The following is a 27,376-nucleotide window of genomic DNA, read 5'->3' on the forward strand; positions in this document are numbered from 1 at the left end:
CAACAGGCCATCGGAATAATAAATAACCTGTTATAATGCAACGTAACTAGGGCTCTTACTCCAACCTATAAACCTAGTACCTAACTCGTACCCAACCTGGTATCGACAATCAATTGGTTGTATATGGAATCAAAAGTCGGAGCCACTGAAACTTTCAGCTTGTACTTTGGTTGAGATTTTTATAGCCAACCCAGCTCAAGCCTGGCTAAATCCTGCACAAATTAAATTGTTCATTATATATATATATATATATATATATATATATATATATATATATATATATATATATATATATATATATATATATATATATATATATATATATATATATATGCACACCAATAAGTAATATATATATATATATATATATATACACACACACTTTGATGGATACCTTGACCGAGCTCCACCAAACTTGAATTCGACGCATCTTTATTACGAGAATTCGGACCAAATCAGATCTTTCAGTGGATTAGGCATGGGACAAAGACTATGAGTTTGGATTTAGTAGAATCCGGATCCGACCCGGTCACACACCCTCTCCCATGCTCTTTATGGCCTATAAATAGCTACTCGATTTCCCAAGTTTCAGAAAGGACAAGAGTTATCAGTGGATGAAGCCTCAGTGGCTTCTTGCTTGTTTTCTTTTGTTAAGGGGATTTATTGGTATAATGTGGGAGTTTGTGAGAATGGGAGGCCACTTCTGTGGGGTGGTGGAAGGGCTGAAGCCGAGGGGGATGGTTTTGGTTCAGGTGGTTTTCGTCGGAGTGAACCTTTTCTACAAGCTGGCCATGAACGATGGCATGAATTGTTGCGCGATGAAAGGACTCACTCTCGATCGTACTGTTTCCTTTCCTGCATCCAAACTGCGGAAAGACGAATCGAGAAGAAGAAGTAGTAGAGAATAAAATCAAACAATCACAAAGACAATAATTTTACGTGGTTCACCCAATACGGGTTACGTCCACGGAGACCACACACACAGATTTCAATATATTCAGCAAGGGTTACAATGATCTCTCTTTCTGTTGGAGATTGCACACCTAGGGCTCGTTTGGTTCGCAGGAAAAGGAGGGGGGAAAGTGTGGTCAACGGGAAAGTAATGAAATGCCTCTTGTTTGGTTGGAGTTTTCAAAGGAGAGAGATGGGAAAGTTGTATTCCCATGGGAATATGATTCCCACATTTCATGGGAAAGTCTTTCCCATGAGAAACATGGGAAAGTTACTTTCCCATGAGGTGGGAATCACTCCTTTTTTATTTTTTCCCAAAAAGACCCTTCAGCATTAAAGAAGCATTAAAGAGGCATTAAAGACTTAATTTTTATTAAGGGCATAATAGGAATTATACATAACTTTCCTAGGAAAGTGGATGGTCAACCAAACATAAGCACTTTGGAAATTTGTCACTTTTCCATGGTTAACCAAACATGCCAAAAGTACTTTCCTAGGTATCCTCTTCCTAGGAATATGATTCCCAGGAATCATATTCCTAGGAGGGAAAATACTTCCCGCGAACCAAACGAGCCCCTAGGGCTTACAAGAGAGATAGAACTCCAAAAGAAAACTCACTACAACCGCTCTCATCCTCCCTAGGGTTCACAAAAAAACCTATTTATAGGTTTTCAACACATAAGGAAACTTTCCTACAAAATCCTAAGTCAAAAAAAAACTGATGTTGCCACCGTTTCAATCAATCCCGTGATCAGGAGTCGACTCCTCACTTTCAGGGGTCGACTCCTGATAAGTTCGAGTCGACTCGGACATCCTCGGGTCGACTCCAAGTATCAGCACCGAAACTGGCAGGTTCTGTCTTTCTGAGAGAGTCGACTCCTGCAGAGCTGGAGTCGACTCCTGCAGAGCTGGAGTCGACTCCTGCAGGACTGGAGTCGACTCCTGCACGCAACCCAGAAAACTGCTCTCTGTTTCTTCACTGTGGCAGATGCGAGTCGACCCTCTCATCCCTGGGGTCGACTCAAGCTTCATAGGAGTCGACTCCAGCTCTGCAGGAGTCGACTCCATTCAGTTGGCACAGACTTTTTCAAGCAAACTTGAGCCGAATTCAATTTGCAGTCGTTTCGAGTTTCGAGGCACATTTTTCTCAACAATCTCCCACTTGCCGAGAAACAAGCCTGAAGCAACCGTAACCCCATCAGCAACATGATCTCCAATCATCCTCCATGTGTGTGTGAACCTCTGTCTTCACTTCTAGCTGTGAAGACCAACAGAAGATGCACATATGTGCAACTTCTTAAGAGTAACTACCTTTGTCAACATATCTGCTGGGTTGTCCATTGTATGTATCTTCTCTAGCCGGAAAAAATCTTCTTCGAGGAGTGACCGAATAAAGTGATATCTGATATCAATGTGTTTGGTCCTTGAGTGAAAAGCAGCATTCTTTGCCAAATGTATAGCACTCTGGCTGTCGCTATACAACTTCGCATCGCCTTGCTCCATGCCAAGCTCTTTCATCAAACCTTGTAACCAAACCATCTCCTTGCTCGCTTCAGTAAGAGCAACGTATTCGGCCTCGGTCGTAGACAATGCTACAATCTTCTGTAGTTTCGAAACCCATGAAACTGCAGCACTTCCCAGCGTGAACACATACCCGGTAGTACTCTTTCTGCCATCAATATCTCCAGCCATGTCAGAATCCACGAAACCATATAGGCAAACATCAGGACCACCATAGCATAGTCCTAAGTCTCTGGTTTCTTTCATATACCGCAATATCCACTTCACAGCTCTCCAATGCTCCTGGCCTGGATCGCTCATGTATCTGCTCACCACTCCCACTACATGGGCAATATCCGGTCTCGTGCAAACCATGGCATACATAAGGCTTCCGACCGCTGATGAGTAGGGTACATACTTCATCTCATCTCGATCATTCTGCGTAGTCGGACACTCCTGCTTTGATAACTTGAAGTGTGCGCCCAGCGGAGTACTCACAGCTTTAGCCCCGTCCATATTGAACCGCTTCAGCACCTTATCAATGTACTCTGCTTGAGACAACTTCAACGTTTTAAGCTTCCTGTCCCTGCTGATGCGCATCCCAAGGACTTTCTTGGCTTCACCCAAGTCCTTCATTGAAAACTCCTGGGATAATTGTTTCTTCAGTTTCACAATCTCTCCCATGTTGGCACTTGCCACCAACATATCATCTACATACAGAAGTAGAATGATATATGAGCTTTTCAATCCCTTAAAGTAGCAGCAATGATCACCATTACACCTCTGAAACTCATTCTTCAGCATAAACTGATCAAACTTTAAGTACCACTGACGAGGCGCTTGTTTCAACCCGTACAAACTTTTCTGAAGTCGGCACACCCAATCTTTCTTCCCCTTCACTACATATCCTTCTGGCTGCTTCATGTAGATTTCCTCTTCAAGGTCGCCATGTAAAAATGCAGTCTTGATGTCAAGCTGCTCAAGATGTAAGTCGTTGGCTGCCACTATGCTCAACACCATCCGGATAGTAGACATCTTCACAACTGGAGAAAAGATCTCGTCAAAATCAATGCCCTCCTTCTGCTGAAAACCCTTGACAACAAGTCTCGCTTTGAACCTCTCAGAACCATCTGGTTCAAGCTTTAGTCTGTATACCCACTTGTTGTGCAAAGCTCTCTTCTCCTTCGGAAGTGGAACCAAGTCTCACGTCCTGTTGGATGATAGGGAATCCATTTCATCATCCATGGCAAGCTTTCACTTGTCACTGGCTTCGACCTGTAAAGCCTCCTTATAGCTTTCTGGCTCACCACCATCCGTAAGCAACAAGTATTGTAGGGAGTCAGCATACCTAGACGGAGTTTTTCTGTTTCTTTTACCCTTGCGCAAAGCAATCGGGATATCAGCTGGCAGTTCTTCTTCTTGCTGTGCTTCTCCCACTGGCTCAGCAACTTCTTCATCGTCTCGAGACATTGTTTCATCATCCAGCTCTGCATATTCCGATTTTACAGCTTTGTCGCCTCGGCCCGTCTGTTGCTGCAGGTCCTTGTACAGAACCTCTTCATTGAATACAACATTTCTGCTCCGGATGACTTTCCGATCTGTCGCATCCCAGAGTCGGTATCCAAAATCATCACCACCGTACCCAATGAATGTGCACTTCTTTGACTTTGCATCCAGCTTGGTTCGATTGTCTGCAGTATCGAGCACGTAAGAGATGCAACCAAAGGTACGCAAGTGAGATAGTTTCACCTCTTTCCCAGTCCATGCTTCCTCCGGCAGTCCAAGCTCCAATGCAACTGAAGGCCCTCTGTTGATCAGATACACTGCTGTACTGACCGCTTCCGCCCAAAAAATCTTCGGCAACCCCGCATGAAGCCTCATGCATCGTGCCCGCTCGTTGATGGTGCGGTTCATGCGTTCTGCAACGCCATTTTGCTGTGGCGTTCCTGGAACCGTCTTCAGTCTTCGAATTCCAGCTGAGGCACAAAAAACCTCAAACTCATCACTGCAGTATTCGCCCCCATTTTCAGACTTGAGACACTTCAATCTCTGACCTGTCTCATTCTCCACTAGAGCCTTCCACCTCTTGAACTTCTCAAATACATCGGATTTGTGCTTCAAGAAGTAGACCCATAGCTTTCGGGTAGCATCATCGATGAACGTGACATAGTACCTTGCTCCTGCATGAGAAGCCACTTGAGTTGGTCCCCACACGTCAGTATGTACGAGTTCCAACTTAGAATTTTTCTTGGTACTACCTCCTTTTGAAAAACTGACCTTCTTCTGCTTTGATAGTACACAATCTTCACAGAATTTCAAATCCACAGATTTCAGATCTCCCAGTTTTTCTTTAGTCATCATCACCTTCATCCCTTTCTGACTCATGTGGCCAAGTCTCATGTGCCATGTCCTTGCATCAACAGTCGGATTTGCAGTACTGACGGTGGAATCAGTATCAGCTGTCATGTATAGTGTTCCTGACCTTGCACCTCGAGCAATCACCAAGGCTCCCTTAGTGATCTTCCAAGCATCATCATTGAAGGTGGTCACAAACCCCAAATCCGACAACTGACTTACCGAAATCAGATTTCGAGCCAGTTTGGGTACATGTTGCACATCTTTCAGAGTTAAAGTCATCCCACTTGATGTCTTTATCTGAGCATCTCCCTTCCCTACGATGTTGCAACTGTTTCCATCACCAAGATACACCTTGCCGTGATCACCTGCAACATAGTTTGAGATGATTGCCTTGTTTCCAGTAGCATGGAACGAGGCACCTGAGTCGACTATCCACGACTCCGGATGAATATCACAGGAAAGTATCAGGGCATCATCTTCACTTGCAGTTTTGGCTAAATTAGCACTTGCTTTAGTGTCAGAACCACCATTGTTCTTCGACACTTTGCAGTCTTTTCTCAAGTGACCCTTCTGCCCACAATTCCAGCACTTTCCAAGAGGTCTAGACTTGTTTCTAGACTTGGATCGTCCACCCCTATTTCTGTCTCCCTTCTTTGAAGTCCTTCCACGTTCTTCAAAAGCCAGCGCGTTCCCAGATGAACTTGCTGATGGATACAGGGTTTTCCTTCGAGCCTCTTCACTCAGAATAAGAGCTACCACTTCATCAAACCTCGCTGTAGTCCTTCCCGAAGAATTACTAACAGCCGTGATAAAGCCTTCCCAACTTTCAGGCATCTGACCTAGAAGAGCCCACGCCTTCACCTCATCAGTGAACGTGATCTTCACAGATTCCAATTGGGCACATAGGGTATTGAATTCACTCAGATGTGAATGAACACTCCCACTGTCTCTCATCTTCAAAGTGAATAATCGTCGAATCAGGAATACCTTGTTCGCTCCTGTTGGCTCATCATACATGGAAGCCAGTGTGTCCATCAAATCTTTTGCAGTCTTTACTTTGGATATATTGGCGAGGATCTCCGATGCCAAGGACAAACGGATAGCGGCGAGCGCCTTCTTATCAAGACGCTCCCACTTCTCCGACGGCATGTCTGTCGGCTTCGCTTCTTCTCCGCCCAGTGGTAGATCCAGATCCTTTGAGAGCAAGTAATCTTCCATCTGCATCTTCCACACACCAAAGTTCTGTCCGTTGAATTTCTCTATCCTCAATCTTCCTTCGTCAGCCATTGGGACACAGGGAACGTAGCTCTGATACCAGTTGTTGCGCGATGAAAGGACTCACCCTCGATCGTACTGTTCCCTTTCCTGCATCCAAACTGCGGAAAGACGAATCGAGAAGAAGAAGTAGTAGAGAATAAAATCAAACAATCACAAAGACAATAATTTTACGTGGTTCACCCAATACGGGTTACGTCCACGGAGGCCACACACACAGATTTCAATATATTCAGCAAGGGTTACAATGATCTCTCTTCCTGTTGGAGATTGCACACCTAGGGCTTACAAGAGAGATAGAACTCCAAAAGAAAACTCACTACAGCCGCTCTCATCCTCCCTAGGGTTCACAAAAAAACCTATTTATAGGTTTTCAACACATAAGGAAACTTCCCTACAAAACCCTAAGTCAAAAAAAAACTGATCTTGCCACCGTTTCAATCAATCCCGTGATCAGGAGTCGACTCCTCACTTTCAGGGGTCGACTCCTGATAAGTTCAAGTCGACTCGGACATCCTCGGGTCGACTCCAAGTATCAGCACCGAAACTGGCAGGTTCTGTCTTTCTGAGAGAGTCGACTCCTGCAGAGCTGGAGTCGACTCCTGCAGGACTGGAGTCGACTCCTGCATGGCTGGAGTCGACTCCTGCAAAGCTGGAGTCGACTCCTGCAGGACTGGAGTCGACTCCTGCAGGACTGGAGTCGACTCCTGCAAGCAACCCAGAAAACTGCTCTCTGTTTCTTCACTGTGGCAGATGCGAGTCGACCCTCTCATCCCTGGGGTCGACTCAAGCTTCATAGGAGTCGACTCCAGCTCTGCAGGAGTCGACTCCATTCAGTTGGCACAGACTTTTTCAAGCAAACTTGAGCCGAATTCAATTTGCAGTCGTTTCGAGTTTCGAGGCACATTTTTCTCAACATGAATATGAGGGTCCTCGTTGCCTACCGTTATCTCTTCGCCACTGCCTTTTTGGGCCCTCTTGCCTTCTTCCTGGAGAGGTACAATGCTCTAGAATTCTTTCTTGTTCTTGTTCTTTCTTCTTTTTTTTCTTTTCTTTGAGAGAAAAGGAGGCTAATTAAGGCACCAGCCATTATTGAGGAAGTAAAATTTACATAAGAATAAAGAGTAAGGAATGCACAATAGAAAAGAGGATGCAGGCAAAAAAAACTTGGGATCGAGAGATCGAACACTAAAGCAAAAGAGACCACAATGGTTCTTATACTCGATTGCTGCTTGTCTTATTTTATCCTTAGTATGTGCTCCACAGGTACGATGCACATGCATGACATATAGCATGGATATGAAGCTACATATTATGTTACTGCAATCTAACTAAATATAAGTTTATTTTTTTATCGTTTATGCTCGTGAAGTATGGATGGCTATGATTCATCTAACAGGCCATGACGTGAAGGTTTCATGTTGGGCTCCATGAGAATATGCGCTCCATGCCTTCAGAATTATATTAAGAATGGCATCATGGGAAAATGTCACATGATCGTGAGGAGCCTGTAAAGCTAAGACTCTTGCATTCAAAGGGCTGCAGAGCCTGCAGGAGTTCGTATTATTAGAAACTAGGGTTTGAAATGCCCAGTACATGTACTATATATAATATATGGAGAGAGAATAAAGAATGGTAAGGCAAAGACTAACGCACCACTTGAAAGTTTGCTTGAGATAGTAGAATAGCTTGATTATGTGAATGACATTTGAAACTTGCTTAACATGGTCGTCGACCCAGGTTTTCAAGTTGTGAGGACCCATGCGCGCATTTAGTCACATATTAATTATTTGCTGGATGAATCTTAGGTACTTATATAGGATTAAGGAACCCAAATAATACATTCCTGCTAGCCATTTTGGGTAAGGTCCTAAATTGTTACAAATTGTATCAAAGCGGACCCGGCTTATAATCTATGTGGATTAGAGGACACTGCAGCACAAATCCATTAGGGCTGACCACGGACCGATTGTGATGCTGTGATTAGTTTTGAATGGATTTGAACCCTCAGCTTGACGAGAACATCAGGACTCAAACGGAGGGAGTATATGGGGATCCGTATGGATGTGCGTTTAGTAGATAATGAAATAGATACAACTATTGTTTGTCAACCATATCAAGCAAGGAGCTCATATCACAATAAGTACTTTGAACATAGCTGATTTTCATTTCATTTTTCTTTTCTGGCATTGTCATATGGTACTCAAGCACAGCCATGATGTGCTTAATGGCTATGATTTAGACTATTATGTTGATGCTCTGTGTCGCGAGGGATTGGTCTATACTGTATGATCTCTCTCTCTCTCTCTCTCATGCATGTGTTATTTTGTTAACATGTGCTCTCTTTGCATGGTGTGATGACACAGGGTATAGTGGCATCTGGGTTGATTGTACGGTGGTGGCTTGGTGCATACAGAGGAAGGGTCCATTGTATGCTTCAATTTTCAATCCACTGACTCTTGTTATTGTGGCACTTTTAAGTTCTCTTCTGCTTAATGAGAAGTTGCATCTTGGAAGGTAAGAGGAAATTCTTGAATGTTCATTGCTTGCCTTTATTCTAATCATTCTAATTATATGAATAGTTTATCCAACTTTGTAATTCATGTACATTGGGAGATTGTGAATGATCCACATATTCACATCAGTTATTTGTATTGCAATCTCTGTGCTAGTCCATCTCACCCTGTTTTATTCTTCCTAATCCGGATATCCATGAGTGAGCTCATCAAATCCTGTTGTAGGGGAATTCACAGCCTGGTGGGTACATGGACGCTTGTGTTTGGTGGAAGCTGGTTGTTACTTTCAGCAATTATGATTCACTTTAGGTGAAAAAAAAGAAAAATATGTGTGGGACTGGATTTTGGCATGGAAGGAAGGCAACTTAGTTAACGTATGGCAGGTTTGCCATCGATTTTTGTTTGAATATTTCTACGAAACTGGGTTGAAAACTCTGTAGAAATCGGACTTGTTTTGGCTTATCTATTTAAGAGCATGTCCAAACCTAGCTTAGATCTCAGCTTTTAGGCTGCAGAAAGAGAAAAAAAAATTATAGAGGTCTTTATTTTTCTTCCCACAGAATTTAAGCTGGATGGTGTTTAGTTGATATAGAGCCATAGAGATCATTTGCCAGAGCAGATGGACGAAACCCGCTCCGCTGATTTTTATCCGTTGCAGAAAAGAGATCCCTTACCCCCGCTTTCAAAAATGATGAATATGAAGTCCGGGAGGCTGCAGGTACTATGGATCCTCTGACTCCCAATCGGGTTGCCTTCCCGGGTCTCGCCGGTCTTGCCTGTAGGTCGTGATGTGCCTCGAGAATACTAAAATAGATGGCCCAACCCATGAATTCTACAGAATTTTCAGCCTAATTATGTTGGAATATCCAAACCGGCCCTTAATAGATAAAATTTCTCCATGCCGAGCTCTTTCTTCCTTTCTCTCGGGGGAAGAAATAGAGGGCACTAATCAGGAGTTAAGAATGCCTTTAGCAAGTTATATATATGTAAGATTTTTTTTATAAAAAAAACAACCCTTAATTAGATGCATTATTTCAGACATCCATGCTTCTTATGTGATTACACATGTCCATATTAATTGGACTTTTCCCTATTTTCATGCAAATTTCTGCAGAGAAACAGACGGAGAATGAAACCATCAACATGCCTTCACTCATTTATCAAAGTCTTGTCCATCAATCCTCTTTTTATTCTTGAACTAAAAATACTTTAATATTTTTGTTTAAAATAAAATATCTCATACATTAGAATCTTTGAGATTATAACAATCTCCAGTTGGATCATAATCTGATTATATCTTTAATTCTCTTTGTGCAGCATACTGGGAGCCATATTAATTGTGGCTGGGCTGTACACAATGCTATGGGGAAAGGGAAGAGAGGCAGCTAAGGTGGGAAAAGTCTTCTGCACATGAATCCGTAGATGTTGTCATAGTTTGTGGAGCCACTGATTCCCGCAAGGAAAGTTCAAGGACCCATGGCCCATCTGAATCAAAACAGTTGGAGTCACCTTCACATTAGGAAACACAAGATTTTTCCTGTCTAATATAAGATAAGATGGCCTTTGTTCATCCAAAAGAAGGCCTTTTTTGATATTTCCCTTTTCAAGTATATGGAACTATTCCTTTTTGGAAATCCCCAATAAATTTTGCTAAGCAGGAATAGAAAAGAAAAAAATGTAATGACAATTTACCTAAATAAAATTCTGATTTTACTATTCCATTGTTTGCTAGTTGGTTTCAATTCATGGTCATGATTCTTTTCCGGTAGAAAATTAAGAAAAGGTCATGCATGCCAAAAATAATGGACATGATGTGGCTTTCTCTCTATTAGGGCTTTCAGTGCTAGTGAGATTAAGAATCTGTTTAGGATTGATATAGTAATAAACCTCTGGAGCTTACAAAAAAAACTGTTTGCTGTTTAGTAACTATATTTCTAAAATATTGTGGAACTTCAACATATGCTTGATAACCAAACTACAAAAGTATTTTTGGTATGATAAAATGATAATAAAGAACATCACATAATATTGTATAGTAGAGTATAATACAATGTAATATCATATATTATTACATATTAAAATATATTACATTGTATAATATTATTAAAATGTAATATAATGTGACATAACATTGTAATATAATATAATGTTGTTATAATATAGTTAATATAACATTGTATATTATAGCATACTAATATAATATATATGATATGATATAATGTAATATAATATAATATAGTAATGTATTATTTTAGTGTAATAATTTAATAATATAATATAATATATTTATAATATAATAATATAATATGATATGTTATTACATAATATAATAATATAGCTAATGTTAGGTAGCAATCATAATACAATATTCTAATATAAAGTATTTCAATTATTACTATTATATATTAGGGTATTTTGCATGTATACCTCATAAATATATGAAATTGTATGAATATTCTCGTAAAATTACTATTTGCATGTATATCCTTCTTTTTTTTTTGAATATGTATCCATACCATTTAACTTCGTTAAAAAATAAATAGCTTAAAATTAAAATAATTGAAATATCCTTATAGGTAGATATGTAAAAAAGAATTATAAAGATATACAAGCAAATAACAACTTTATTGAGGTATTTTTGCAATTTCTCAAATTTAGAAGGGTATAAATTCAAAAAATCTATTACAAAAATTAAAATTTGGCTGAAATTTATCAAGTCTTTTATGATTCGGTTGGATCGATAAATCAAAAAAAGATTGAGTCACATTATCATTTCTTTTAAGATCCAGACTCAGTCAAGTTGGAATATGAGGTAATCATTATGGTAATGCTATTCTCCATTTAATTTTGATATAATTATCATTATTGAATCTATGACATCTACATATTATTCTTTTTTTTAAAAGATTAAAACATGTCGAATTTAAATTAATTACAGATATTTAGATTAGTAAAATATTTTTTAGTGATTTATAAATGCTGAAATATTGTTTATTTTTTAGGCGAGAATTTCATAAAAGCAATATGATTTATTCTATAAGAGTTGATATTAACATGATTTAATTTTTTGTTATATATTTTTATTAATAAATTATCTTTATTGAATTTTGATCATTTTTATTGATTTTTTAAGTGTATAACCTCCTAAATATGCATAATTATTTGAATATCCTTTCAAAGTTATTATTTGTATGTATATCCATATAAAGTTTTCTTTCTGCATGTCTACCCGTAAGTATTTTAGTTATTTTAATTTTAAATTATTTATTTTTTAATGGCATTAGATGGTATGGGTACATTTGTAAAAAGAAAAGTAAAAGAAGAATATACATGCAAAATAAATATTTTATGAGGGTATATATGCAAATAGCAATAATGAGGGTTTTCAATCAAAACAATGATCAAGCGGCAACACTTAACTCTGCGGCTTAGGTTACATCATGCTTATCTCCAAAGCTGCGTTGCCACATATATCCCTTATGACAGAGTCACACTATGTTTACCTTCATGGCAGGGTCGCTATGCTTACCCCTATGTAGGGTACGTAATCAAGTATGATTCCATATATAGTCATGTTGAGAGTTAAGCGATATTTTTATATACATATATACGTAAATCCAGTCTTTTTTTCTTTTACGATATTACTCTAAGTTCTTCATTTGAACTTACATACTTGATCGGTAATGATGATTCAATCATGCAATTAATTAAAAGAAACATAATGATAAATTAGATCTCATATAATCACAAAATTTGTATTTAATTTATTTTGAATCATAATAACAATTTACATAATTAACTTAAATAATATTATAAAGTATAAATGTTATTTACATCATGGATACTGAGAATTCAAACAATCCAACTACACTAGAACTTCTTGAAACCTAATCATCCCCAAATCACACATATCAAATTAGGACTACATCCATATTTTCAAATAATTCTCTTTTTTTTCAAAATTTCAAAGCTTTGATTTTTCTAACTTATGGCTGTTATAACTGAAAATCGCTATTATTCCGGTTATTATTATCCCAGTGCCAATACCACATCCCGTATTTGGTGTGAGAGAAGGTGACACTGTAAGGGCCTGATTGTACAACCTTAAACACGCATGCGCCCATAGAGGGAAAAGCAACGCCATGGAAAGTGATACATATGGCAGCGCCATGGAAAGTGATCCATATGAGGTGGGAGAGAGCATAGCAACCCCTTCTTTTTCATAACCCATGCATATACGCGCATACACGAGGGTCGGGAGAAAGGGAACGGTCCCCCTTTTCTTTTCTTCTCTTTTCTTTCTTTCTTTGGCTTCAACAGCATAACGAGGGAGAAAGAGGAGAGAGGGGGGTGGGGACGGCCCTCCTCTCATTTCTTTCTTTTGGGTTTTCACAACACAGAAGGAAAGAGAAAAAGAGGGTGGGGACGGCCCTCCTCTTCTTCCTTTATTTCTTCTTCTCTTCTTTTTTTTTTTTCCCCCGATTTCACAAGTGAGAAGAAATAATGGCGTGTGCAGTGCTTTGTTTCAACAGAGCACGCCCTCCCTTCTTTCTTCTTCTTTTTTTTTTGTTCTATCCAAGAACAAGGAGAAAGAAGCAGGTGGGAGGCCGGGCGCCGCCATCCGCGGCACGGCCTCCGGCCACCTCGGCAAAGAAGAAAAGGCCCTATACAATCCTTTTTTTATTTTTTTTGAAGTTCATGCAGAAAAACCAAAGTGGAAGGGAGAAGGAACTATTAGCTACTCCGATCCGACTCGTTTTAATATTCGGGTGATGATTTTGGATCCGAACTCGACCTATTAGCTGATCGATCCAGTCTGGGCTTCTTTAAGACTTCTTGGACTGTTTCTATCATAGAATCGTTATCAGCAAAGATGAATGGGATTAGAGGTAATGAAGCGACCAGGATGCTTGCCTTTTGTCAAGTCAATCCGGCATGTGTAATGAGAGCAATAGCACAATTCATGGACAAGTTTATACAATAACTTATGATTCTTTTTATGTCAAACTAGAAAGCATGACAATTTCATTTGGAAATTCTGACCAAGAATCACTTCTTTTGGTCCAGTTATATTTTTGCCTACTTTTCCAGCAATAACTGATCTCATGCAAGGCATGAAAGATCCCGTAAGCTACCTCGTGCAACAGTACAAACACATGAATCTGTTCATGAAAAAAAAAACTCGTGAATGTCACGTTTTACTCATCATGAACGAGATAAAGCTACTACAATAATTAAAGCAACTGAAAATGAAAGATGGGCTATACCAGAAAAACAGTCTTCTTCTTCGTTCTAACCCACTTTTTTGTTGCAGCAGCCATCGTGGATCCACACAGAACTTGACACACTTTAGGAATCTGGAAGCAAATGATGCCAATCTAAGTTAAAAAAAGTAAAAAAAGCGATCTCTAATCTTTTAGAAAAGCAAGCGGGAAAACTGGAGAGAAAAGAGACATAGAAAAGCGATTGAATTATCATACAAGATGTTATATTCCTGGTGACCACTTTGCTTTGTTAAAGATACACTAAAAAAATGAACGAAACAAGAAAGTAAAATGTAAGAGACGGTGACAGCTCAACAATTTTCTTTTTTTTTTTTGGTATTTTTTTGGGTGGGTAACCAGTTTTTATGGTCATCATAATTTTTTATTTTGTTATTTATACATCATTTATATTATAATGTATTGTATTTTAAATTGTGGAAGATGAATAGAAATTAAATCAAATATTGGAGCGAGGACAAAATCTAATGCGGATCTCTTACATCAATGCAGTATATCTATCAATTACTCGGTTAGTTACCCTCAACCATCAGTAAAGTCATGCTCGGGGCTTAGTTGAAATTAACAGTGGCATTTGGGATCAAGACAAGACGTCTAAATAGTGATGCAAAATTTTGGAAAATTATAAAATCAACAAATAATTTGAAAGAAAACATTCTTGAAGGAAAAGGAATTTGTCCTTGGTGGTTGTAAGTACCTTGCTGCAACCCTACTAGTATTTTTATCCTAGTTAATCGCCAATTGGTTCCAAAAGCTAAAGTTGAAATATATTGGGTCGAACAATGCATATTAGGCTTAATAAACGGCAAAACTAAATATCAACTACTTTAATTAGCATTAATTGGGCTGGAAAAATGCATATTCTCCATTTCATGAATTTTTCTTTATGTGCATTACTTGAATAATAACTGATTTCTTCAAAATGCAATTGCTACCAGCTTGTTTAAATGATTGAAGTTACTAATAATTTTATAGTAACTTATATGATAACGTGCCCTTATAGAAATATTTTTAGAAAAAAGTTTTTTTGAGCTGAAAATCTTTCTTACATATCTATGAATAATTTTGCAATTAAACACACCAAACATCATATAATATTTGTGTGCGATCTTGAGGATCCATATCAAATATTCTCTCTTGTTAAACTTATAATTTCTCTTAGTATTTATTTTTAAAAATATTACTTTTACGATAATTTTAGATTAACAAAATAAAAGTTATTATGTAGTCTATGGGTGAAAACTCTAGAAAACCTAGCTCTCTTTTTAATAGAGTTGCCGGCTTGCCGCCGAGACTCGAGACCTTGACCTAACTCAAAACCTACCATGTCACATTCCATACACAGATTTAGAGGTAAACCTCTAGAACTTTTCAGATTTAGGCTTGGATACAGTTAAAAACTATCATATCTAGATTCCAGCATACCATACGGAAAAGTATAATACTAATTTTTATGTACTTGATGCAACTCGAACCACAACTTAATCCATAGACATTATTAGTTTACCGAGCATGCAACGTTGTTTTTATCCTCACATTCTTCATATTTCTTATTTACAATAACTGAGTATGAAGGGAACTAAGATTTTTAAATGATGAATCTTGCGCGGTACTCAAATCAAATTTGTACTTAATCCAAACTTAAATGAGCACCAGATAGAGAATATAGGTCTTAAGAAACTATATCCAATCTATAGAGTAGATTCAACATAATATATTAGAAAGGTAGGAGTCCATCTATACCTGAAAGGTAAGGGGCTTCTATATGTATATATACCTAGCCCTTGCCATCTTAATATATCCGTCTCGAAGCTAGCAACACCAATAGAACACTTGACATTTTGGTATATCTAGCCATCTCAGTTTTGTCAGGTACATGTTATTTGACAAGTACTAGTTTCCATAATGGAGTTTTGTTAGTTGAGCCCGACTCATGTTTTCATAGCTATAGCTTTAAAATAACCATTAGACAAGTTCTAAATATGCTGCTTCACATTGCATACCTCAATGAAATCAGACTTAGATGTGGTGTATTACACAGCTTGCGGTCCACTAAATCCATCAATAGATATATAGATGGCCACATGAACAAATTAAGAGTGTACATGGAGTTTATGAGGACTAATATAGGTGTATGTTTAGTTCCTTATTGCAGCTATGCACTGAATAAATCTTGATACTTATAGAAGTCAAACAACCTAAATAACACATTCTAATTAGTCTTTTTGGGTGAGATCCTATATTGTGATAAATGATATCGAAGCAGACCTAGCCCTTAAGCCATATAGACTGGAGGATATTGTAGCGTGAGGCCAATTAGGTTGACCACATTCTAATCGTGGTATTGATGATTAGATATATGATACTAGCGATTATATTTGAACAAATGTGGATCCTTAACCTATTAAGGATGCCAAGGCTTAAACAAAGAGAATATGTAAGGACCTGCATAAGTATGCATTGAGTCTCACATCAGCTATGCACTAGATTGATCTTAGAAACATATTTCTACGAAGCTAAGAAACCTAAATAACATCTTCCGACCAGCCTTTTTGGACAAGGTCTTGGGTTGTTACATAGTCATTCTATTCCATTATGAGTAACAAATTCAAAGAGAAAAAGTGAAAACAAAAAACCCAGATCTTCTATTGGTTACCCTCTATCGTCCTGTCATCCCAATCTACAGCGGCGTCCTTTGCTACAAGATCACCATGGTCCTTAGTGCTTGCAATTTAACACATCAAATAATATTGGATATTTGTTCAAAAGGTCTTTACGCTTCAAAAATCATCCTCTTCTTAAATCTATAGACTTGTCTTAGCAATTTCTTTTATGATAAGTTTTGATAAATAAATAAGAGTATCAAAGTTCATGGAATAATCCTTAAGAAACCAAGACCCACCTTTCAGCAAACTGTTGCTAAGGTTTGAAAATGTGAACTCAACAAAGCTCATGGGGGTTCAAAGATTGACCCATAAAATCTTTGGATCTCGACCTAGGTCTTAGAAATATAGCTAATTTGGACCCAACTGGCCCGATCATATTATTCATGAGATGCAGGATTGGTTTTTATCAGCTTGCAGACTGCGTTTAGTCTCGATGGTTTGCATGCTATTATAGTTTTTACACCGTACACTCTTCATATTTTTTGTATCATTTATTGTCCATACTTTGAAGCTATGTGATTACTGACTTGCTACGAGGATAAGAAGGGAATTAAGGTTTCTATGTAATACTTTCTTGAGAAGGGAACTCGGTTCAAAACCGATGTGTTGGACACAGGATCTGTCTAACTAAACATACAGACTCCATCTGTAGATTTGATTTGGTCTGATTATTTTTTTAAATCACACCTGACCCAATTAAACCTGATTTTCAGATGATTAGTTTTTCTACTGAAGTTTTACATTTAATTCCACCAACAACTAAGAGTCACCTTAGAAGGTATGTGGACCTGATTTGACCTAATAGTACCTCTACCTCAAGTTGTTCAACCTTCCAATAATTTTAGGTGCACACCTAAGCAGTTCATGGTCACACTACTTCGTTCACAAGTTATTCTGAATTTTGAATCTTTGAGTGGTGTTTTTCCTGAACATCTCATCCAAATATGGGTGGCAATACCTATGGAGTGAAAATTCTAGATTTGTGTTTTAGAGTAGTCTTGGTATGAGAACTTCTTAGCTTGCTTTTTTTTTATTGTTATTTTTTCGTGAAGATGGGGAAGGAGGGACTCGTGATCGATCCAACCCAATTTGACCCACTTAGATCTGAGCCGATCCATTTTGGAGGACCTGTGGGACCAGGTCGGATACTAAAATTGGACTCGTTCTATTTTCTGGATCGGATCTAGGTATACTGAATTCAGACCCGATCTAGCCCACTTGAAATTTAGGTAATTTTGAGTTTTCAATCCTACGATCCGTCTCGACCTGAATTTGTAAAACTATTTGAGCCCGCGGGTCACATTCCACTAGGATGCAAACAAATTCCGAAGCAATGGATGAGTTGACCTGAACCGAATCCGAATTTTTTAGGTTGGATTCATATTTTATATAGATCCGATCCGATCTAAATGAGCTATTAGATCAAAAATTGTAGCGATGGATCCCATCCGATCCGATCTTTTATTGAGTTGGGTCTGGATCCAAAATTAAAATCTGAATAAGAAACCAAATTAGCTTGGAGTCATTCATAACCTAACCTGACCTATTTGCAGCTCTCGTTGCAAGGGGATGTGTTTCCTCGTCTAACTATGGATTTGAGAAGAGCTGTAGCTTTCGTATGGAGAACAAAGCGGAATCGTTCTCGTCCCCGTTGGCAACCCTTTTTTAGGCATTGGTGGTGGCAACGGGAAGGGAAAGATCCCGTTCCGTGTGTTCTCTCTGTTTTCCCGACACGTACACGCGGCATCCATTTATTGGCCAAATTGGATGGCTCGCGAATGAAACCCGTCCGAGATCCTCGTGGCTGCGCGTACACGCGGCCTCACAGCTTCCTCGGAGCTCCAGGTAACGTGACAGAATCCTACGCCACCTGATTCTGCCACGTGACATCCGCTCAACGGGTGCGGACACCGAGACATGGCTGGCCTCGTGACTCCCACAACGCCACCTTCCCACCCAACCGCTTAAATCTCGCCGCCTCGCCGGGAAGCTTCCAGTCTCTCTCACTCTCTCTCTCTCGCACTCGACTGTCCATTTTAAAAGCCGACCCATGCAAGCGACCCGGTCCCAAAAGCCACTCTCTCTCCCTCCCTCTTCTCTAGCTCTGTCTCTCTCGCCTCGCATCTCTCTCTCTCTCTTTCTCCTATAAATTAGGATTCAAACTTCCAAGTTTCCCTAAGGACAGGTGGGAAGAGGAAAGGTGAAGGGCTTCTTCCTGCTTGTTTGCTGTATTGTTGAAAGGCTTGGGGGTACGTTGGAGTTTGCGGGCAGTAATGGGAGGCCAGCTTCGTGTGGTGTCGGAAGAGCTGAAGCCGGCGGGGGGAATGGTTCTGGTTCAGCTGGTCTTCGCCGGTGTGAACATCTTCTATAAGTTAGCCATCAACGATGGCATGGACATGAGGATCCTTGTAACCTATCGTTTTCTCTTCGCTACTGCTTTTTTAGGCCCTCTAGCCTTCTTTCTAGAAAGGTAAAATTAACAATAATATATATATATATATATATATATATATATGTCCGATCTTTTCTTGTTTTTCTATATTTCTCTAAATACTCTTCTCAAAAAAAGAAAAAATCTCTAAAATATAAAAGTGAAAAACTTGAAAAATATGTTTCCTTGTTAACGATTCAGATGACAATGGAGAAATGGTGGAAGAGGATAAGGTTTCAACATGACTAAGATCTGAAAAGACCCTTGGTCAGGATTACTGTGTATTTGTTTACATTTTCATTTTGCCCTCCTTCAAGGAGCAAACAGCGAATGCCCACCTCTTTCATCTTTATATGGCAGCTTTACTGAGGCTTTTGTGGTTAAAAGAACCTTCGTCTTTTCTTTTTCTTATTAGTGCTTGTTTAGGTACTTGGGAAAAGGAATTAGAAGAAAGTCGGATGAGAACTGAATAGAAACTTTTTTTTTTGTCTTCTAAGGTCCACGAACAATTATTTATACGCGATTTGATCGGTTTATATTAAAATATTTTTTCTCATTAGCTGACGGTTTATTTTATATTATATGTCAAAACCCATATCTCGCAAATTCAACTATTCATGTGATTTTATTTCTGAGAAAACTACTCAGTTGATTCCATTGAAGTGATAGTAAAAGTTTAAACTTTACCATAAGTTTTCAGAAGGTTTTTCTCATAACTACTACATCACAAAAGAAATGCTATATAGCTGCTAAGTTACAGTAAAAATACTTTTTCTTCTTTCATGATTTAATAAAGTTTATTTAGAAAATTGGATACGTCAATATAATTATTCAAATTTTGCGATTGCAGGAAGAGTCGGCCAAAGATAACATGGAAGGTTTTAATGCTGGCTTTCTTATGCGGGCTGTTTGGGTATGTGCTTTAAGATCAGATTCTTTTAATGGTCAAGAAGACGGCTACAATTCTAAAAAGAAATCTCTTTCCTAAACAATCTTTTTTTTCTAATTTTGTTAGGCATTGAAGTGTCAAAGAAATCAGAGGTGGAAATGCTTAACCCATTTAATTTAATTCAACCCATCATAGGTCAGATTAAGATAACCATTTTGTATAATAGTCCAGTCGGATATGGATTTTCGAATTCTGACCCAGATTAGGTTCGGGTTGATAAATTTTTAATATATCTTATATCCAATCTAATCTTTATTTGATCCAGCCTGACCTGATTGTTATCTCTAAAAGGAACTACTGAAGCACGAGGTCCTACTTCCCCAGATGCATGTTCAACCGTAATTCCAATAGCTTGTTCACAAGACATCCATCATCTTCTATTCTTTGCAAATAGAGGAGAGGAGGGCTCCATGATTTCTCCACGGGAAGCCTTGAGCCTTGTTTGGCCACATCTATCCCAGCTCCCAATAATTTTTCTCGTATCCCCAAGCCCTAACCCCTTGATAAAGTTGGAAACAGCGAGTTGGTTCAGCCTTCACGGGAAATCTGTGATACACCTTGGCTCTTTTTCAGTAGCCTGGCCTACTTTGTACTCTTCAGAGGACCAACATTAGTTGCTAATCATAAATATCCTTTTGTCTCTATGCTGAGGTCTTGTTTAAAGTTTTTTTGTTTGCAGGAGACATGCCATCTGAGGCCTTTTAAACTGTTCATCTCTGCCTTCCCGAGATCTCTGGGGTGGCTTTTAATTAGTTGAGTCCTGAAATATATCAGCTGACTTCCCAATAACAACACTAGAACAGAGAATTGCACCATTAGATGACCACGTCTAGCACGGTGGTTGCAGCTTGTTGCATCTTCTTATTTCAATCTTCAAAGCTAATACAAATTATGCGTGCTCTATCAAATCTTTTCGTGGAAAATTAGTTCGTTCACATGTAAAAGCTTATCATATAACAATTATAAGTATGGGTAGTTTCCGAAAGAAAGCTTTACACTTTTTAATTCTTCTTTTCCTCAAACTTATTCCATGCTTATCTTGATTACAAAATCTTTCGACAAGATACACTTCTATCTTGACTTACTCCATGCTTGTTATCTATCTTAAGTAATCTCTCTCTCTCTCTCTCTCTCTCTATCTATCTATCTATCTATCTATCTATATATATATATATATATATATACACACACACACACACACACACACACGCACGCACATGTACACATGTACATATGTATATGTATATCAAATAGGAAGGAGAGAAACCTCCACTGACTTCGTTAGTTAATGAAGGTCTGTCTTAACTATCAAATCTTACACAAACAATATTCCACTTGTATAAGTTTTATCTGAAAGTTAACTTATTCATATTATTAATATATATTTATATTTATAATTTTATTTGCTTCATTTTCTAGAGTTTTATTATTTTAGGTTCTTATTTTACCTTTTTTTTTTTAATACTAGGCATGGTTGGCGCTTGTGAACGTGCTAGTGTTACTCCATATAAAAATTATATGACTGCAATTAAATCAAATCCCAATCTTATAGTTCAACATGTGTGGTTATTACAAAAGTTTTTAAAAAAATAATTCATGCAAAATCTTTTCCACCAAAATTTAATGTTCTCTCAATATGCCTAGAATGATGCCAATCTAGCTATTGCAACTTTTAATCATCTATTGGTAATGATACTTCATATCTTGTTTTATTGATTGGAAATCACTTCCTAAATATTTTGGTTTCCTTCAATTGGGCAGGGGTGCATTAGCTCAGAATCTGTACGTCTCGAGCATGAAGCTTACATCAGCAACCTTTGCCTCAGCCATGACTAATCTCATCCCAGCAATCACATTCATTTTGGCTGTTCTATTCAGGTACTTGACGTTCTATTTATATTGTTACAAATAAATTTAGAGTTTTTTTACAAATAAATTTAGAGATTTTATTTTTTTTCTATTAATCCAATTTAAGATTAACTTTTCCATGAAGATTGGAGAGTTTAGGATTCCACTCCATTTCCGGACAAGCAAAGGTTTTGGGGACCTTGGTTGGGATTGGTGGTGCCATGCTTCTCACCTTCTACAAAGGAGTAGATATCAATCTCTGGTCAACAAACCTCAACCTCCTCAACTCGGAGAGAGCTGCAGCACGACACCAAGAGCCTGGTAATCACGTCATGGGCTCATTGCTGGCTGTTGCTAGTTGTGTCTGTTATGCAATCTGGTTAATAATTCAGGTGATACTAACGCGATTATGGCCTCTTGGTACTTCGGACTACACTTGGAATAACTGTTGGAAACGTCTACAAATATTTATCTTTGCAGGCAAAGATGATGAAAGAATATCCTTGTCACTACTCGAGCACGGCCTTGATGTGTTTAATGGGAACAGTTCAGAGCATCATTTTCGCGCTTTGTGTAGAGAAAGATTGGGGCCAGTGGAGATTAGGGTTTGATATTAGGCTGCTCGCCGTCGTTTATTCAGTATGATTCTTCTTCTTCTTCTTCTTCTTCTTCTTCTTCTTCTTCTTTTTCGTTTTTCATACTTCTCTCTTTTTTGTTTTCTTGTTCTTTTGACGATATTTTTGTGACTGCTGAAGTGTGCCTTCCTGCATGATGTGGTGTTACAGGGTGTGGTGGGATCTGCATTGATCCTTACAGTTCTGGCTTGGTGCATCAAGAAAAAGGGCCCGCTGTTTGCTTCTATCTTTAATCCTTTGATGCTTGTCATCGTTGCACTTCTGAGTTCACTTTTATTGAATGAGAAGTTGTATCTCGGAAGGTTAGGTTCACCTTTCTTCTTTATATGTTCACTAGTATAGCAAGAATGCTATCCATGATTCATATATAGAACACCCTGCTTCAGCCTGTCTACTTGTGGTGCTCATATGTTTGTCCGACATACACGTACTACTATCCTGTATTGTCCTTTGTACTAGATGCTTGGTTATAGGTGGTAGTCGTGTGTAAATGACTCTAGATTCAGTGTTGGGATCACACTCCTGTTAACAAGATGCAAACTCTTAGACTTCATTCCACCTTCCACTCACTACTAATGTACATGCACGGCTCTCATACTTGATTCAGTTCAGACTACTATACTAGCTTCTTTTTTTTTTGACGATGAAGAAAAGAAACTAGAGTAGCAAAAATTGAAAGCACATCTATCATATTATTACTTAAACAATAGAAGAAGTATCTAATCAGATGAGCAACCATATAGTTATTCAGGATTCTCATGTGCATCGCATTTGTCAACATTGGATACAGTTCTTGTATTTGCACTAGCTCTTCTTGTTTTCATGCAATTATCTACCAAAAAAAGACAGAGGATGCATCTACTGATTAAAAATAATCTAATGTTCTATTCTCATATTTGTTGTGCAGTGTTTTAGGAGCTGTATTGATTGTAATTGGGTTATACATGGTACTCTGGGGAAAAGGAAGAGAAGCAGCTGCGAAGGTAGGGGAGTTGCCTGCAGATGAGTCCATAGATGTCATCATAGTTTCTGGAGACAATGGTTTGCAAGAGCAATGTTCAGGGCCTCGTGGTCCCTCCGAATCAAAACAGTAGTTGCCTTCAAGTGTAGAAAACAAGACAAGGTTTTCTTGTTTTAAATTTAAGTAGGATGAGATGCAACTTTGTAACAAGCATTTTTCAGCTATATGGAACTGTTATGTAAGGAAATCTCATTAAATTTTTCCAATTGGAAATAGAAGGAACATGAAATTATACCGTTTCTTTTCTTCCAGAAACATGTAATAGTCATTGATCTATGAAAATAAAATAGTTTTTCAAGAGAGATGAACTTTAAATCCTGATTCTGACTTAGTTTTCTTTCCCAACAGCAATTTTGACTGAAAGTTTCAAGAGCTATAATTATGATATAACTCAAATTCATGAAGCTAGTTTAAGTTTTGGTTAGAGGAGTAGACAATTACAAAAATCTTTATTGGAATGTTGTTTCATGTGTGACAAATGTGTCTTGAGATGTGATATGTAAAAATGATCCGATCAGAGAGAAGAAAGATTTTTCTCAACCTGTTCAACTCGAATCTCTCGAACAAAAAATAGAAAAAGATGAAAGAATTATGCAAATGGGGCTTAAAGTCTTCTTTTCTTTTAGTGATGATTGCACCTCCTAAACTAAGGTATGTAGTCTCTATTTATAATACTGAGAGCCGTCCTTACATAATTTAGATCGGATTCCTTTTTCTAATTGTAATAGGTCTCTATTTCCTAAAATAGACATCATTAGTAGAAATATTATGGAAAAAGCTAAAATTTTTAAAGAGGTAGATTCTGATTTTTACATCAATTTTGTCTTTTATTGCTTCGCATGATTCTTCTCGAATAGAGAGCGACACCCGGTTAAAGTCTTACCCGAATAGAATTTTTGGTTTTATCGGCCCATTTCTGGCCTCAAACGATAGAATTAGGCTCAATTGCTAGGGGCATCACATTGTAGATTTGAAAAAAAAAAAATATCTTAATCGAATGTCATATGATCAAATTATGGCATCCAGAATTTGGCCTACTACTTGGCTTTTCGATATAGCTCATCTTGTTCTTGGATCCTATCCATCCCTACTCGTAGTGGGCAAGGTAGTACACATCAACTTTAGGGATTCTCTTGGATCACAGAGAGTTGCTTGGTTGGCACATCCAGAGCTTCTTCGAAGTCGATTCAGAACCTGTGGCTAGTATTGGGTGAGTGAGTTGATGCAGTACTGTCACGGGAGAAGTGGCTGCAATGGTAATGAGTCACCCGGAATGGTTGTGGCTGCTGTAAAATAGAGTGACAGAGGAAGAGGGAAAAAAGAAGAGGAGGAAAGTGAGAGAGAAAAATAGGAAGAGAGGAAGAGAAAAGAGGGAGAAGAGGAAAGGAGGAAGAGAGTAGGAGAAACGTGGGGGGAAAATTGTTAAACCTTCATTTTTTTTTTGGAACCTTTACGGGTTCGGCTTTCGGTTGAAACCTGCTCCAATAACTGTTAGCCCAGCACGTGCAGATCACATGCAAAAGAATTTTTTTTTTTTTTTTTTTTGCTTGTTGGACCCGGGTTGTGGGTAACGGGTTTAGGACTTACCCGTTACCTGATTTCTTCTTCAACCTCCCGACTGAGTCGGGAGGGTGATCCGGTCACTTCGGCGGCGGTTGCGGAATGGCCGAACGGCGTGGCGATGGAGTTCGCGGCCGCAGCTCCGTGAGGGCGGCGACAGGCGACGGCCGAACGTGGTGGCAGCCGGATTTCTCCTGTGTGCAGCGGTCGGCGAGTGCGTCGACAGTGCTGAGGGACAGGGTTGAAAATAGAGCAGTGACGCTCTTCTTCTTTCCGGCGGTGGGAATCACTTGTGGCCCGTCAACGCGCTCCGGTGTCCGTGGTCGAGATACTCCTTAAAGCTCGTGCGCCAACCGGAATCTGGGGATCCGGTGACGCTCGGCCATATACCGGTGGCTGTTGCTACAGGTTGTGGTGGTGTCGGGTGTAGGCACCGGTGGTTCGGGCAGTGCACGTCAGAGGAACCGCGACGATGGTAGCAATGGGCGGACGAACGGGGACGAAGACCCTGTTTCTCTTTTTTTTTAATTTTTTTTTGAAACCGAGGGGTTGTTCCCCTCTGTCCCTTCCTGTGAAAACCGTGAGAGCGAGGGAATTTTTTTTTTTTTTTTGGCTCTCGGTTTGGAAGAAGTAGCCGGGAGATGGAAGTGCCAACACAGTCTTCACCTGACGGCAGCCCACGGAAACTAAGGCCCTGATGGATCAGGACTTTGGCAGCAGGGGCAAAACCCACCAAGGCTCTGATACCAAGTTGATGCAGCACTGTCACGGGAGAAGTGGCTGCAATGGTAATGAGTCACCCGGAATGGTTGTGGCTGCTGTAAAATAGAGTGACAGAGGAAGAGGGAAAAAAGAAGAGGAGGAAAGTGAGAGAGGAAAATAGGTGGAGAGGAAGAGAAAAGAAGGAGAAGAGGAAAAGAGGAAGAGAGCAGGAGAAACGTGGGGAAAAATTGTTAAACCTTCATTTCCCTAATCATGAAAATAGGTCCCTATATATAGGGCCCAAATACACATTTTGCATAAATCTCCTTGCACAGAAATAAATCCTAATAAGCCCACAAATAACACAAATAAACCACAAATAAATCCTAAAATGCAAATAAACCCAGAAATAAAAATATAAAATAAACATGCAGATAAAATGGTGGCCTAGCTGATGTCGCCATCAGTGAGCTTTGATGGAGAGAGAATGTGGGAAAGAGAAGTCTACATGGAATACGAATTTGAAGTTTTTGTAAAATTTGTTTCCGGTTTGGATGGGACCAGACAAGCTATACGAGTATCGAGGGAGGGGTAGAGGGATTCCATATCCTACCATCCAAGGATAGGAAAGGGGGCGAGGCAACAGAAACAAGAGGGGTAAATAGGTTTGAGAGGAGATATGAGCTCTTTGGGTTTGTGAAGAGAAAGAAACAAACCATGAGCCGGGTTTGCATACAAGGTTCGAATCCCAATACAATAATTATCAAGGTTAACCAATATCTCGGCAACCAAGTTTTTTCGAGAGATCAGCTAATATTTTCAAAACAAAATATTGATGCCTTTACCAATATGGTAAATCCAGATTAAAAACTATATAAATATTACTTTCAAAATGAATAAATAAAAAAATTATACTTAAGGAAATAAAAGTGATTAAAAATATCAATCTTATGTGTATATATATATATCGTATTGATCGAGATAATGTGGTCAAGACTTTCACATAGATATCACATCAGGAGATACTCCATATTGATACAAATTGAGATCTTGATCAAGATGAAAATCTTGGTTCTATAGGCCTATGGGTTGAAGCAAGTTTGATCTTTGGGTGCATACTAGGATAAACCCAACTTGACGGCCGATTTCATCCTAACATATCCAATCCATTGTGATCTGCATATTAGATTGTCTTAAGAAATCTTGACATGCTAGCATTCGAGTTAGAGCTCCAATTAGATCCTTTGGATCTGTGTGGTGGTGTTAGCTTGAGTCAAACCCTATTTAAGCCAGATAATTTACAATTGAAGTCAAGATTATTGTGTCCTTTACCTACGAAAAAGGATTTTCTCGGAAAGTTCCTACATAAAAGCTATCCATTTTTAAAAATTGCAATAGCAACATATGAATGAATGTGGCAAGTCATACCCTAATACAACGGCCAAAATGAAGGTAACCACTGGAATAGAATTCATGGTTGCAGCTGACAGGGTTGCTGAAGTGTAACTAAGGGCAATGGAGTGTATGTTTGTGCCTACAACAATCCTAACAAAAAAAAAAAAAAGGCTGGACAAGTCAAAATTTGTCCTGAAATCTTGCTCAAAATTTTTTTCAGAGTGAATTAATTGGTTGTTTAATGATGGAAATCGTTAGACATTGTATTATGAATAGTAATCTCATAG

General features: G+C 38.7%; 2 protein-coding genes across 2 annotated transcripts; both read left to right on the forward strand.

Moving 5' to 3' along the window:
• The first annotated feature begins 737 nt into the window (after positions 1-737).
• Positions 738-10,316, forward strand: LOC120111952 (WAT1-related protein At2g39510-like). Its single transcript, XM_039130446.1, has 5 exons — positions 738-803; positions 7,002-7,112; positions 8,096-8,150; positions 8,451-8,601; positions 9,918-10,316. The coding sequence occupies exons 1-5, from the start codon at positions 738-740 to the stop codon at positions 10,012-10,014; spliced, it is 480 nt and encodes a 159-aa protein (XP_038986374.1). The 3' UTR covers positions 10,015-10,316.
• An 8,320-nt stretch (positions 10,317-18,636) lies between these two features.
• Positions 18,637-23,719, forward strand: LOC103704421 (WAT1-related protein At1g25270-like). The gene is made up of 7 exons (XM_008787689.4): positions 18,637-19,018; positions 19,830-19,892; positions 21,690-21,806; positions 21,922-22,168; positions 22,257-22,415; positions 22,562-22,713; positions 23,319-23,719. The coding sequence occupies exons 1-7, from the start codon at positions 18,822-18,824 to the stop codon at positions 23,503-23,505; spliced, it is 1,122 nt and encodes a 373-aa protein (XP_008785911.2). The 5' UTR covers positions 18,637-18,821; the 3' UTR covers positions 23,506-23,719.
• The last annotated feature ends 3,657 nt before the right edge of the window (positions 23,720-27,376 follow it).

This window comes from Phoenix dactylifera, chromosome 1 (assembly GCF_009389715.1).
Source record: "Phoenix dactylifera cultivar Barhee BC4 chromosome 1, palm_55x_up_171113_PBpolish2nd_filt_p, whole genome shotgun sequence".
Classification (NCBI taxonomy): Eukaryota; Viridiplantae; Streptophyta; class Magnoliopsida; order Arecales; family Arecaceae; genus Phoenix; species Phoenix dactylifera.